At 31.1% G+C, this 16,692-nt stretch overlaps 1 protein-coding gene across 1 annotated transcript in view; it reads right to left on the bottom strand.

The window, feature by feature from the left end:
- LOC126735240 (uncharacterized) overlaps positions 1-16,692 on the bottom strand; it is a 45,240-nt gene that overhangs the window by 15,971 nt on the left and 12,577 nt on the right. Inside the window, exon 4 of the mRNA XM_050439188.1 lies at positions 4,378-5,513. Within this exon, the coding sequence (XP_050295145.1) occupies positions 4,378-5,513 (1,136 nt within the window). The remainder of the gene's footprint in view (positions 1-4,377; positions 5,514-16,692) is intronic.

The following is a 16,692-nucleotide window of genomic DNA, read 5'->3' as shown; positions in this document are numbered from 1 at the left end:
GGATCAAAATATTATAGATGTGAATAAAACTAATCCACATTTTTATGGTTTCTGTGTTGGCTCTTGCGTCCCTGTTTCGGCCCGCTCGTGAATGCTGAGTATCTTTTTATCTCTTTTTGGTGTCGTTAGTTAAAAAAGAATCAATATACACACAAAGTCTACTAAATTACCTTTCGAAATCGCTATTTGTTTATGTTTTGGAATAATAATTGCACGCATTTAGTGCGCTTTGTATTCTTGAGTTAGAGCGTTGACTGTTTAGTTTTTTTGTTTATTTAGTTAGTGTTTTTGTATTGTTAAGAGTGCTTTTTAAAAAATGTCTTCAAGGAGTAAACTTATAGTCCAAAGAGCACTAGAAATGCAGTTAAATGATGAGGAAAGGTCCGACGAATCCTCTGATAATGAAGAAAAAGAATATACCATACTATCGCCGGTTTATTTTGGTAAGTACATAATTATTTTTCGAGTGAATAGTGCGGAATTAGGCGTACGTAATTCGTAATTAACGTACTTTCTGTATCTAACATGATTATAAATATGTACAAATTAAATACCTAACTTATTGTAACTTATAAAAAGATAATTATTAAAATGTATGCACATTTTAGATAAAATGCCGGTTACTGCAGGAGATTGTGGGCAAGACATTCCCGATACCGATGGGTTATTATTATCGCCACCAGTAACAGTTGAAGGTATAAAAAATTTAACGCAAGTACGCAGTCGCATGTGATTTATTAAAAATAATGTTTTTTTTTTTCAATTAATATTTTAAGTTAAGTTTAATTAAATTAAATTAAAAAATTAAATAAATATATTTATCGTTTGTAATTCTAAGCATGCATCTGCGTTACATTTAAAGTAGTCGTTTTTTTTTAAATTACGTTTAAAATGTTATTACTTTTAGGCAGAGAACAAAGCGTTGAATTTCCGGGGCTGAGTGCAGTCACGGCTTACCATCAAGAATTTTTAAACAGTCGAGTATCACCACCAGTTGAAGGTAGTTTGTTAATTATTGTAATCAAGTACACCATATTTTTAATTTTCAGTGCAAAATCAAGAAAATCGAAACGACGATAACGACGAAGCATCTTCAAGTTTAGAACCGTTAGTAAATGTAAGAAAAAGGCTTTTGATGGAAAGAAACAATGCCACATCAACATTCGATGTCACCGAAAATGCAGAGAAGGAAAAGCTAACAAGAAAACGAAAACGTGACCCATCAAAATGGACCAGAAATGTCCAAAAAACTTTAAGAATGGAGGGAAAAGAATATCGGACACAGAAGGGAAGACCTAAAAAAGCAAAAACAGTAGCAGAGGTAAAATGTAGATGTCATTACAAATGTAATGAACTTTTTTCCAATGAAACGCGACATGATATTTTTAACGAATTTTATAATATAAAAAGCGAAGAGTCAAGGTGGAACTTTATTGCTAAACATGTTCAGCGTATCCCAAAGAAGCGTTCATACGTTGTACAAAAAGAGGGTAGTCGAAGAAAGTTTACCTTAGTATATAAACTTACTGCAAGACATACACAACATCAAGTTTGTCAAAACTTTTTCCTTAAAACTCTACAAATTTCGAGTAAAAAGGTACTTACAGCACTGGATAAAAGTTCTGCACATGGAGTCGTTAAGCCAGATCAAAGGGGCAAGAAATCACCACCGCAAAAAAAATCTGAAGCAACCAAAGACATAATAAGATCTCACATTAAAAAATTACCCTTAATTTCTTCACATTACTGTAGAAGCACAACAAAGAGGGAATATCTCCCTACAGGATTATCTGAAAATAGAATATATTTAGATTATAAAGATTATTCTGCAGAGCTTGGAGTAGTACCAGAAAAAGCTAGCTTTTATAAGCATATTTTTACCTCGGAGTTCAATATTGGTTTCCATCGGCCTAAAAAAGGTCAATGTGATTATTGTGCCGAGTTTAAAAACAAAAATGATTAGGAAAAGATAAAAATGCAAGACAGTATGGATGCACACTTGGCCCGAAAAACAGAGGCTAGAGAAGCAAAACAAATCGACAAAAATCGTGCAAAACTTGACAAGAGTTTTTTGTGTTTTGCCGTAGATATGGAGAAAATTCTTTTAACGCCTTCATTACAAGTAGGAAAGTTATACTATACCCAAAAACTAAAGACATTTAACTTTACCGTATATAATTTGGGGACTGCACAAGCTGAAAATTTTATGTGGCATGAGGGGGTTGGCACCAAAGGTTCGTCAGAGATCGCAACCTGTTTGTGGAAACTTTTAAATGGCTTTAGCCCTGAAGTAAAAGAAGTTACATTCTATGCTGACACAGCATCGGGACAAAACCGTAACTGCATTAATGCTGCCATGTTTTTACGAGCTGTACATTTGCTTCCGATTGAAATTATTAACCAAAAATTTATGGAGTCAGGACACTCTGAAATGGAATGTGACAGCGTTCATTCTGCCATTGAAAACCGTGGTAATAAAATCGATATTTACACCCCAGAGGGTTGGTACACAGTGGCTCGAACTGCAAAAACTAAGCAACCATTTTACAATGTTACTGAAATGAACTATTCAGATTTCTTAAATTTTAAATCTTTTTCCAAATCCGCAATATTAAACAAAAAAAAATGTACAGATGGAAGTAATTTGAATTGGTTAAAAATAAAATGGATTCAATATAGGAAAGAAAAACCTAACAAAATTTTCTTTAAAAAACGTCTTGATGATTCTGAATTTCGTTCCATAGAAGTTAAAAAGGCATCTTTAAGAAATGGCGTATCTTCCCTAAATGCAGTTATACCTAATTTGTATACAACTAGTATACCAATTGAAAAACGAAAATTAACGGGCTTGCGTAAGCTATGCGAATCTGACTCCATAAAGTCTGCTTATCACGGATTTTATGAGGGACTAAGAACCACTGATGAGGATCAAGTTGAATCCGAGAACAACGAAAACTGACAGTTTAAATAAAATTTATTTTTAAACATTTTGTATTAGTAATATTAATAATAAAAAGTTAAAAAAAACTGCTGAGTTTTATCATTATTTTATAACATTATTATTGTTAGATCTTTTCACATCTTAAAATATTCCGGCAAAACAACTAGCTCTGTGGTAGTGAAAGGGGCTAAGCCACATAAAACCTAAAATATTGTTTATAATTTCAAAATAAAAATATCCACACAACAAGTATGACACCTAATTACAAATATCAAAAAATTGTTATGATTTGACCTTTTTTTAATATTCTAGAAAAGAATATATAAGTTTTTTGGAAACAAACTTTTTTGAAAGCGCGCTAGCTCCAGTTTTACTTTATGTGGGTTAGGACAGTTCACAACCAAAGCGACGATATGACCAAGTTTTAAACTTTTTAAATATTGCATAGTATGCATAGTAGATAACTTTAATAGTACTATAGGTTTACGCCAAAATGACAAATAGTGGATTTATCCGCTTTTGCATCTAGAGGACTCAAGTAAAGCAGCAGTATTTCGGCCGCACATCAAATATTCAAAATTACTGGATAACTACACTAGTAGAAGTAAAAATACGCCATTGAAAGATGTGCTCAGTATTACTTATTTTAATAAATTTTATGGTTTTTAATTAACATTTAATTAGTACTGCTTTATGATCAAAGAAACCAGAATTAAAAATAGTACAGTCAGTGAATTTTGGATTTAAAAAACTGACATAGTCTATAGCAGTGAAACTAGTTTAATTATTCTGGTAGGTATTCTGAGTTAACATGCATCTATATAATATAGGAATCGAAAAGACTAAAGAGATTCTTGACCAACATACACACACACTAGAAAAATCAATATTGAGGGCAGAGTTCTAGCAATTCAGTAATTTTCGACAAACTATCTGTACATTATTGTCAGGTATTCTCTAAATGTAAACCATATAGAGGTCATAAGAATAATGGTAGACGGTAAAGAATTAAATACAAATTAAATAAAGAAAAATACTTTTTCAGATAATAAATTATCAAAGCCCGTTATTGTTAAAAAGTTGCTGTTAGTAGACAATATCAACAGTACATCCTAGAGATAACTTAGAAAGATAACTTCGTTACTAAAGTATAATTTTGAACAAATACAGGTTCATGTATATCTAACTTATGCTCAGTTATACCATTAATTTTTGGAAAATTTTGTTTTTCTAATAAAAGAAATAATTAATTTGTTATATGTATTAAGGACACAATACAGCTTAAAATCGTCAGCTTTTTTAGAGAGTGTTAAATCCTCCTCTATAAAAAATATATCTAGATGATACTATTCTATGTAAGTTTTTAATAATTAATACCTAATAATTGGTAAAAAATTACATTGGTAAATATACAGGAAATTTTAAAAATACATTACCTTTCACTCTCAGTATTTGGCAGGTCATCAAAATCGTCCTCGGCATTAGTAAGGTCGATAACATCATTTTTTTCACTGACCATCTCATAGCAACTTTCTTCTTCAATGGAAAAACATTCTTCCTCATACTCCACTTCATTAGGTTCATTAATAATCAGTCTATTTTCGTAAATATCATTGTTCGATGAAATACTTTTATATGTTAAAGAAGTTTCTTCTATGCTTACATTATTCATGGAAGTAGATTTATTTTTTGATAATATTGGTGCTAAAGATTCTTTATCTGGTATTTTATGAGTAATTACAGTAGAATTAAGTTGCGAGGGTGAACAAGTACTCCCTTTATTATTATTAGCACGCTCAATACTATCTTGGTTATTCCTCATATTTCTTGCTAATTCAATAAATTGGGTACTTTCACAATATATAATGACTCTATTTTGAAAACCATCATCATCATCGCCATCATTTTTTGGCAACTCTCTTTCGGTGGAACTGATTATATGATCAGATCTAATGTGATTTAAGTTATCATTGATTTTATTCGTTTTTACAGTAGAATCTTTAGCAGTAATAGGTGTTACATTTGTTGGCTCACTAAAGCTGTCATCTTCTATAGTAATAACGCCATAATCATTATTTTCCTTCTCTTTAAATTCGTCGAATTCATCATCAATGTCATAACATGATAAAGACTTGTTATTATTGGGAAAAAATCGCACAAAATTTGAGACTACTTCTGCTTTTTCAATTCCCTGATTTGAAAATACTTCTCCTTTTTCTTTAAAGTATTCCTTGTAAAAACTTATTGGAAGTTTTGTAGGAATATCGACTTTAGTTGATTGGTCACTTGAGTATAAAATATATTTTTTATCTGTAACACAATCTTTATTTTTTGTAGGATCTACTGTAATTTGTTTTACTCTATGAGAATCATACTCAAAATTTGTAGCAATAAATCGCTGATATTTTTCACGTAATATATTTTCTATATCCTCATTACTCAAAGTTTTATTATTCTGTCTTAGACTGTACCAATTTAAGTATTCCTCTATTTTAAAATATCGACTTTTAAAGGAACAAATTGACTTCATCCAAGACCAACAGATAGCGCATATTGTTATGTCATGATGTCTCTAGAATTAAAAAGAAAAAAAATTAATAAAAACTATAATGCTGGATAAAAAGTTCTTAGTAAGACTATAATTTAGAAGTTTCCTATTAACATTATTTTATTTTTTTGTAATTTTATCAGAATGTCTTTGGGCACACATTTCAACGACTTCTATAGTTTCACAACTATCGTCATCCTCACATACAAAAAAAATATTTGATTCAAAGAATCAAGAAATTAGAAGAACTGTTGTAGGTGTTACTATAACTACGTATTTTCCTATACTTATATTCGTAATATACAGTGCTTTCATTTTAAAATGATCCACCAAGAAAAAAAAAACACGTCAAATTAGATATACAGGGGGACGTTTAATTATGCATTTACTGAAGTTCTGTCAATCAAATCAAAAAATGTTAATATGTCAAATGGGAACCCCCATCGTGTGATACATCATAGTAGGCAGCGTAAAATTCTCTATTCAACGGTACAAAAAAAATTAAATCGGTAAATGTGTAAGCAAATAGTTAGCAAAAATGTCTAGATTTACGTGTTTTTTTTTTTTTTTTAAGAAATTATTAAGGGTGGATCGTTTTGAAATGAAAGCACTATATGTTACATGACAAAACACAAATTTTATACAATTTATACAGACATACTTGATAAGTCATAATAGTAGTATTTAAAATACCGTGCCCTTTAAAATTATTTTGAAATTCTTCCACTAAGCAACGTGTTTTACATTTTGAAGCGTTAATTTAAAGAAATTTTTAAAACATTCTTTTGTTAAAAGCCTAAAAACGCAACAGTTCTGTTATAATGGTACTTTAACAAAAAGTACTGACGCGGCTATGTTTTTAGAGATATATGAATTTTACGTTATCTACACATAAGATATTAACGTAGCGTCCATGGTATTCTGCCGTGCTAAGAAAGAAGAGCATAAGTCGATTTTTTTCAAATTTCTGTTTTTTGCATTTTTGGAATCTTTTGGGATTGACTGATCATATAAAAAAAAAAAATTGCCAAAAAAAAATTTTTTAAACGATTTTTTTTAATTAAAAAAAGCACAAGTGCATACTCCATTAAATATTTTTATTCAAAAACATAAAAAGAAAAGCATAAAGACCAACTTTGTTTCTAATACATAAAAAGAATGGCATAAGTAACCATGAACATGGGCACTTATGCTGTTCTTTTTATGGAATTAGCTCAAACCATTTGAACGTGTGTGCTTCTTGTGCCAGCTATAGCCGCATATGCTTTTCTTTATATGTATTTACAGGCCCACATAATTTGTTGAATAAGCGTTAGTCGCAAATTAATAATTGGTAAGAGACGACGGACGTTCGTGTAGGTGGCTTTAATTTGTTTTGCTCTGGTTTCTCATTTTGTTGGTGTTTTTTTGTTGTTTATGCAATTGTGATGGAACGTAAAATGGTAAGTAGTATTAATGTTTTTATTATTTTTTTTAAGTGATTACAAATCAAATGATTGCAATTAAAAATATTTCATGCTTTTATCATAATTATGGGACTAAAAGTTGGTATTAAGACATAGGTTCTTATAATGTTTTACCGAAAAATTTTTAGTGCAGCTACTAATTTTAACTATACAGGGTGTCTCAAATTCGGGGAGGGTGTTTACATACGGGATCTCGAAAACCGCAAGAGTTACAGGGCCGATTAAATGGAGGCAAAATTGTGCGTTTTGGACTTTTGGAAGAAAATACCTAACGTTTTAAAAAGTAATAAAATCCCGAATACCTAAAATATATCCTGGATTTATAAGTATTCGAAACTAATATCCGAGATTTCCGGGAAAAACACGACATTTGACTAAATGGATTTTATTTTGTATAGACTTTATTCTAAGAGATACCTACTTGAATTTCATAACTCCTTGTTATGTAAAACATGTACTATAGGAGACTTAAAAGTCATGTCCCTATGCTGTATCTTACAGTTGGCATTCTTGCTAAGCATGCCTTAATACTATCAACAGGAATGGTCTTTTCCATATTGACATTTTCATTTGACAATTTTCCTAAGCGCTAAGTTGTCGTGTTTTGCAGTTATCCATATAACCTGTAAGGTGATGTGTAGGGACATGACTTAAGTCTCCGATAGTACGTAAGTACCACATATTATCATTTGTGAAAATTTTGTTGCAGACTATTCCATCAACATCCAGTATGCGATCGCGAAACATTATGGCGCTGTCTTTGAAAACTTCAAGCCCAAATATTGTTCACACCAACACCACTGATGACAGTGATAACAGCTTTAATGAGTTCTTGACATCGGATGTACTGAATGTGAGTGTACAAGACATTAATTTATCTGTTTTTGAAAGATCAGACTTAAACGAGAATATCGAAAACGCCGATCCCAATATTATAAGTAATAAAGACAATGTTAGAACCCCAGAGGAAAATGTCGAGAATAATATCGATTTATCTGAAAGTGAGGTATCGTCAGAAGAAGATTACTTTGCTGTGGTTGCTGGTATGAGAAAAAGAAAAAGATATGTTCATTCCAAAGAAGAACGTAACAAGATTAGAAAAGCGAAAAAAATTCAATCTTACGTTGTACGGCCACCTTGCAATTGCCAAAACAAGTGTAAGGAAAAAATTATAAGCGAAAGAAGATTGGAAATAAATAAAAAATTTTGGGCTTTAAATTATGAGTCAAGAAAAACATTTATATCAAATATGTGCGAAGAAAGTTTAGTTAAAATACGTAAAACAAAAAACCACAGTACCTTTAAAAGAAATAAAACCATTTATTACTTTTTAAAGACATCAAATAATGAACGAGTTAAAGTATGTAAAGAATTTTTTGCTGGTACACTTGGCTATAAAAAAAATAATGGTTCTCTATTAAAAAATATAACACCTCCAAAAGACAAAAGGGGAAAACATAATAACCAATTAAAAAAAGTAAATACAGAGAATATAAATTTACATGTAATGTCATTTTGCCCTACAATATCGCATTATCGAAGAGAGCATGCCCCCAAAAAGCTATATTTGCCTAGTGATTTGACAATAACAGGTATGCATACAAACTTTTTACAAACTTATGGTCATTCGTCCTGCAGCTATGAATCTTACCGTAAAGTAGTTGTGAATGACCTTAATATAGCATTCACAAAACTAAGGCATGAAGAATGTGAGAAGTGTGAATCTCACAAACTTCATGAAGTCTCTCATTCGGAAAATGAGACCGATGAATGTGGTGAATGTTCTAACCACAAAATCCATTTAAAAAGGGCTAATGATGCTCGACAAAAATACAGGGCCGGCGAAAAACTTAATTCATCTAATGACTTACATGTAAGTGTGGACTTACAAAAAGTTATTATGTTGCCTCGTTTGGAGGCGTTTAAAGAGGTTATATTCACTCCCCGAATAATTGCATTCAATGAAAGTTTCGTTCCTTTGGGGAAATTTAACAAAAAAAGACCGCCATTTGCTGCAATTTGGCATGAGGGAGTGACTGGAAGAAAAAAAGAAGATATCACTAGCACATACCACAATTTTTTAACCACTTATGCGAGGGACTATGAAAATATAGTGTTTTGGGCGGACAACTGCACCGCACAAAACAAAAACTATTGCTTGTTCAGCTTTTTAATTTACATTATAAACCCAAATGAAATATGTGCAAATACTATAACATTTTGTTATTTTGAACCTGGACACACGTTTATGGCAGCTGATTCCTTTCATCACCTTGTGGAAAAGCAGCTTCGAAAGCAAGGTCGAGTTTATGATTTTCAAGATTTTTGCGATGTAGTTCAAAACTGCAGTTCTGTTAAACCAATCGTAAAAGAGATGAAGAAAGACGATTTCTGTCACTGGCCATCGCTAAGCTCTACTTACCAAATTAAGTCCAAGTCCGAGATTTTAAAGAAATATCAGTTAAACGTGGATCAAAAAGCTTATATTTTAAAAAAGAACTAAATGGGACAGAAGACATTTTTGAGTTTTTACCAAAAAAATTTTTAAAAGGAAATTCTCAACTAAAAAAAACAGAGCCTTTGGATCAAAATAAAGGCATATCTGTTGATAGAAAAAATACTATTAATAATAAATTACTTAAATTAATGCCAGAACATAAACAAAATTTTTGGAAGGAACTGCCAGTTAACCAAAATAATCAAAATATTCCTGTTGATAATGACGAAAATGATGAATAAAAGCTGTTCCAAATAAAACCCAAATTTTAACATTTAATTAGACTCTAAGGCATTTTAATTTAAAATTAAGTTAAGCAAATATTTTAAGAGAATAAATCTTATGTTTTTAAGTAATAAATTTACTGTACTAATCTCTATATGTATTTTTCCTTATAAATTAGTAAAAAAATATACTTTTTTTATTATTTAGGCTTCTTTCAAATCATACAATGCAATTAAAATCAAATGGAGCTTAAGCCTATTTTACTATGTACGTTGTAATCTGTATGGGTTTATAATACTTACCAAGAAAAGCATATGTACCGATTAGGCGATATATGCTTTTCTTTCTAGGGATGTTGGCATAAAATAAAAATTAGATACCCTTATGCTTTTCTTTTTTCTTATTTTTGAAAGAACTTTTACATATTTAGAGATAATATTTTAAAGATATAGTTAAACACATGCAAGGAATTCAGTAGGCAAAAAAAAACCGTAGAATTTGCCATAAAACGAAAGACTTTTAATAAAATACAAAAATAAAACTTTAAATGCCTTTTTCTCAAAAGTAGCAAAATGGTACTTATGCTCTTCTTTCTTAGCACGGCAGTATTGTATAATATCTATTTCAAACGTTATAGCTGAAATATCTCGGATATTGCATCGTAAACGCATTTATTACGATACATCACCACCTTTATAAAAACGGATAAACTTGGTTTCTTCCAATAACGTAGAAATTTTATCATAGCATAGAGGTTTCCTATATATCACATCCATGTAATTTAGAAAAATCACAAGGACGACTTTATACAGGCACAACAGACTCGCCTAAACGTATACGACCCCTTACGACAACCACGACGCACGTTTGGCTACTAGAACTCGATCATAGCCGACTTTACTCAAGCCGCGAAATGATAACATCGGCAACATGGCTTTCAGATTTTCAGTTCTCCTGGGACTTAATGCGGATCGTTAGAATTCCTGTTTTAAATTTGAGTTTTTAAGTGAAATTTCGGAAAGGAAAGTAAATACAGTTATTATTAAGAGCTTGCTAAGTCTTAGTAACATCTCCCAGCCAGTGTCGGTGTGTTATATACTATAAAAACAGTGATAAATGTTTATAGAGATAAACATCTTGGTTGTAAACAGAAACAGGTGGAGAGTGATTTTTTTTCCGCATTCTTTTCATCAACACACATATCCTGGGCAAACTGTATTTATTGTATTACCTGCTTAATTATTTATAGTTGCCAAGGAAAATAAAGAATTTATTTTGCCATCAGTTACATTTGTGACAGTCTTGGAATAGTGAAAATTTATTTGTTAAATTAAAGATTTTACTTCCAAAAAGTATTACATACTAGCCGAAAGAGTGGAAATTATTCTAATTTATGGTGCCCAAAATCAATGTGCTCGTTTAACGCCAGACATCTGGAGAAGATAACTTCGCATAGGTATGTTTTGGACCTTGTTACTAAGTTTACTGAAACTGGATCTGTTGCAAATAAAAAACGTTATCATCGGCGAATTTTGGATGAAGCCGCTCAAGTTAAAGTTTTGGGTCATTTTGGAATAAATCCCAATACTTCATTACGCAAAATTGTTGCTGCCACTGGTATTTCATTACGCTGAATCTCTGTTCACACAGTTACCAAACTTCATAAATTTCATCCATTCAAAATAAAAATATTGCAAGAGTTAACCGAAGAAGATTTCGATAGGCGAGATAACTTTTGTAAAAAAATGATTGAAGCAATTAACGATAATACTAATCAGGTAAAGAATATCTGCTTCAGCAATGAATGCACATTTTATCTAAATGGATTTGTTAATAAGCATAACTGTAGATATCGGAGCAATGAAAATCCTCATGCATTTGTAGAAGGGCACACCCAGTACCCTCAGAAAATTAATGTATGGGCAGGCATTTTAGGAAATAAAGTGATTGGGCCATTATTTATTAACGGAAATTTAAATGGAGACATTTATTTGGATATGTTGGAAAATACCATCAATAATATCACTAAATCCATTGAAAACCAAATCGATGATGATGGAAACCCTATACTTGATGAGGCTAAAATATATTTTCAGCAAGACGGCGCTCCTCCTCACTATGTTCTTCCCGTTCGGCAATGGCTAGACGACGAGTTTCCAGATAAATGGATAACGCGAAGGGGGCCTATAGAATGGCCTGCTAGATCTCCTGATATAACGCTGTTAGACTTTTTTCTATGGGGTCATTTCAAATCTATTGTGTTTACTCCCCACCCTGAAAGTTTGGATGAACTTCGTCAACGCATCATCGACAGCTGCCATGATATCCCACAACATGTTTTTGAAAATGTCCGTTAGGAATTTGAACATCGCCTATATTATTATTTGGCCAAAAACTAGCCACATTTTGAACACTTATTGAACTTAAGCATCAAAATTTAAAAGAAAAGACTAATGAAATAATTATAAAAGGGTTACGTTAGCCTGTTAATCAGTGATGTGAAGAATGACTCTGCGATGGTAAGGGTTGTTCATCTTCAGGGCTATAAAAGAGACTACACTTTTGTGCTTTCCCCAAGAATAGCCTCTTTTATATAATTTGAGTAACCTAAATTATAAATAAATTTAAAAAACGAGAGAATAGAGCATACACTTATTTTCCAATTAAAAAAATTAATTATTTTTTTTAGTATAAAGATGTTTATTTAATTATATTGCTCTATAATTTTAGATGCCGTGCAAAACCTTTTCCCGCAAACGACAGTTTTACAAGATTAATAAGTTTTATACGATTGAAAAACTCATAAACCAAATAAATACCAAAGCTGTCGGGGAGGATGGAATTTCTGGTATAGATCTTCAAATATGCCTTCCATACATAATAGGTCTTTTAGCAAATATAATATATACATGTCTATTGCAGGGTGTATTTCCAGATATCTGGAAGAAGAGCATAGTTAGGCCGATTCCAGAACTGGCTAGTCTTAACGATCTTAGACCTATCAGCATACCGGCTATGTCAAAAGTTATTGAAAAATTAATCTCCGAACAAATTAGTGACTTCTCAGAAAAATTTAAAATAATTCTAAGCTGTCAATCGGGCCGTTGATTGACAAATTGAGAAGATGCGCGATATTACGGGCGAAAACGTGCCACTAAAAGTATACCGCGGATAGATGGCTCTACTAGCGCGGGTGCGCGAGATTACTAATATTATTAAAAACATCAATGAAGCCGTATTATCGGTACTGAATGCATTGGAAGGAGTTTTTGCACAGCGTTTTTTTGCTATTTTATATTAAGTGTTTCGTGTGTTTTTTTTTTTGATATTTTAATATAATTTCGTTATGTCGAGCATCAAAATGAATGCTTGCATGTACCGTGCATGCAGTAGCATTCGCAAAAAAAACAGTAACACGGTAAAATTTTTTAAATTTCCTGTAGCAAGGCCGGAAATACTAGCGCAGTGGGTGCAAAACTGTGGCAACGAGAAATTTTTTTTAATGGATGAAGGGGATCTTAAAGATAAAGTTATTAGTGAGAAACATTTTGTCAAAGATCAAATTTATGTTAGCGGTGGAAGATCATTGCTACAGAAAATGGCTGCTCCTATATTCTGGAAAGGTAGGTCTATTAAATTGAAATAATTATACAAATTTTAATAGGTAGGTACCTAGGTTACATTTCAAAAAGTTTATTTATAGGTTTATACCTAAGCTTTTTAAAATATAGGTAAGTAAAGGTAGTAGTCTTTCATTTATGAAATATACCTATATTAATATTCACTAGGTAGGTTCTTATAGGTATTAACTATCAGGCTGTTTTCTAAATATGTAAATGTATTTATGATGTGTACGTAGTACCTTACTATACTTACAACCTACTAATATGTCAGTATGTAGCAAGTATGAGCTTTTTTTTTTAAGGGTTAATAAATTTAATAATATAAGTAAAAATTATTATACCTAGCATTTATATTACCTATGCATAGGTCCTTACATAGTACCGTTATGTACATTTACATAGGTATACTGGGTGCTTAGGTTCAAACGTCATTAATTTTAATATGTGGATAGATAAATAAAATTGAAAGTTTCATGATGAAATTTTTCTTAAAAATGTTTAATAACATAATCACAAAGATACAGGGAGTAAAAATAGAAAAAAATGGTTTATTTGAAAATTAAAAAAAAGCTTTCATTTAAAATTTTTTTAATGTTTATAATATAAAAGCTTTTTTTTATTTATTTATCATAACTTTAAAACTGCCAAGTCGATTTTAATAAAATTTTAATAAATTTCCATTTGTGTCAATTTTTTTTGTCTAAAAAGTCAACTCTGATATATTATGTACATATTCTCCATTTGATTTTGAAAAAAAAGTTGTACTTGCGAAATTAAACTGTAAGTTAGATTACAATCAATGCCACGACTATATTGAAGGCTATGAGGATTTAGGGTTTCTTGGGCGTAAAAAGGGCATTGCTAATGTAGGATTAGTTTTTTATATAAGAGGAATTTTTGACAACTGGAAAATTCCTCTTTGCTACTTTACATCCGAAACATCGGTAAAGGGAGAAACCCTCTCCCAACTAATTAAATATGTTGTTCAGGGACTACATAAAATAGAATTTAATCCTGTAGCACTAGTATGTGATCAGGGACCTAATAATCGAAATGCCTTGAAAACTCTAGGAGCTTCAGAAATGAATCCGATAGTAAAAATTAACAACGAAAAGATTTTTACGATATATGATGTTCCTCATTTAATTAAGAGCATAAGAAATAATTTTATAAAACTTAAAATTAACGTTTCTGGTAAACGGGCATTTAGTTTCTTGGCTGGATATTCTTAAAACTTACGAGGCGGACAAAAAAGTACAACTACAAGGATGATGCCAAAACTGACAGATCAACATATAAAGCCGCCTTTTTATGCAAAAATGAGGGTAAAATATGCAGTACAAATTTTTTCCCACTCAGTGGCTGCAGCTGTGAGGTCAGCTTCTCAGTTGCATGCTTTTACAAGCAATACTGCAGCACCATTGATTGAGAAATTGGGCCCAATTTCTCAATCAACGGCAGCACAAACTGCTGGATTTGTAGAGAACGTTAATATCATTTTTGATTCTTTAAATAGTAGAGTTTTATATGATGCAAATCCAAATAGGCGTCCTTTATCGACTAAGGACCAACTTTCATTAAACAATTTAAAAAATGGGCTGGAATATTTTAAAACCATCGAAGTTTTTGAAGACGGCAAAAAAAGAAATAATATTTACTGTTTAAATGGATACATATGGACAATCAAATCAATACTTAGTTTATGGGAGTATCTTCAGAGTTTTTCAGAATTTAACTGTAAATATCTTATAACCGGTCATCTAAATCAAGATCCGTTGGAAATTTTTTTCGGTGGCTAGAAATAGATGTGGATACAATTCAAAACCTAGTATTCAACATTTTAGAATTACATTGCAGTCCAATATCAACATTAGGTTGTAAAAGGCATTAGAAACCAGTAATTGTGAAGATGATTTTCAGGAGTAACTAATTTTAGATGACTTAAGAGAAGAAAAAGAAAATACAACATTTTCGATGGAATTCCAAAAGTTACCAGCAGAATTTGAAGAAGACGATTTTCAAGCATCTTCATCGTCCACAATTTCTAATGCACTTTTAGAAACACATCAAGAAGGGTCATCATCACCTGTATCTAATGAGGTAACACTAGAAACCTGTTCAAATGTATATGTTGCAGGATATTTTGCATACAACAATGCTGATATAAACGACGAAAAGGAAATATTTTTGTTAAATAAAGATTATGCAGAAGAAAATAATGTTTCCTGCCTGAAAGTACCTTCAAATGAATTTTTAGAACTAACCCAAAATTTTACACTTATCTTGAATATTTTAAACTTCACAATGGTGTAATGAAATCAATTTAAAGGTTATTACTTAATGATCGATATAAATGTTATTAACTTATGTCCCGAACATATTGAAAAATTATTAAAAATATTAATAAGAACAATGCTTTATAAACAAATGAAATGGGAATCTCAAAAGAACGTTAATGACAAGAAAAAGGACCGCCAATCTGAATCTATTAAAAAGAAAAATAAACCTCATAGAAAAATAATAATTTTATCAAAGAATCACTAATAAGTTAATTATTAAAAAACTATGTAAATTATTTACAAAAAAAAATGTTTGAAGGTATTTTTTTATACCTACAGGTCATCATAGCCTATGTATATCTATGAAAAAAAAAGAATCTATCTGATCTTTCGGATACTTTGCATAAGAACCCCACGAAAAGGAGATATACGTAGATATTATATGGAATAGAACATTTTACATTAATTTATTTAATTGCATGAAGTTATTACGATTTTTGCTTAATTTTTTTGCTTGGTTTTGGTTCTATATGAATAATTATTCTTTTTTACAAAATAATCCCGGGGCATTGTGTGGAAGCGCTGTTTTTTCTATTTTGTTTTCTATTGTTTTGTTTTTAGGCTAAGCTATTTATTATTTATATATACCTGTATAGGGAAACACTGATATATTTTCGAGCTTGCATAACATTAAATTTTTCCGCATTTTTCCTATAATTATACATACATATATTATTGTTAATAAGAATCAAATTGGTTACTGGATGATGACTACTAGTAAATTCAAAGTTGACCACTTAAACGTAAGATCTATCTTTACGGGTTTTGCTGAATTACGTGATATGATAGAAGCAAATAATTTTGAGATATTTTTGTTGTCTGAAACTTGGCTGTCTGAGGGGGATGATTCTGACGCATTTAAGATTCTGGGTTACCAAATGTTTAGAAAAGATAGAGTCGGCAGGGGGGGAGGTGTGGCTGCTTTTGTTAAATGTACATATCAAGTTGATATATTGACTTTTGATTTTAATATTAATCCTAAACTTGAATACCTTGTTTTTAAGATTAGGTTGGGAAATAAGTATTATGGCTTTTGTGTTTTTTACAAGCCAC

This window comes from Anthonomus grandis, chromosome 4 (genome assembly GCF_022605725.1).
Source record: "Anthonomus grandis grandis chromosome 4, icAntGran1.3, whole genome shotgun sequence".
NCBI lineage: Eukaryota > Metazoa > Arthropoda > Insecta > Coleoptera > Curculionidae > Anthonomus > Anthonomus grandis.
Note: the sequence above shows the minus strand (reverse complement) of the source record. Positions and strands in the feature narration are given on the sequence as shown.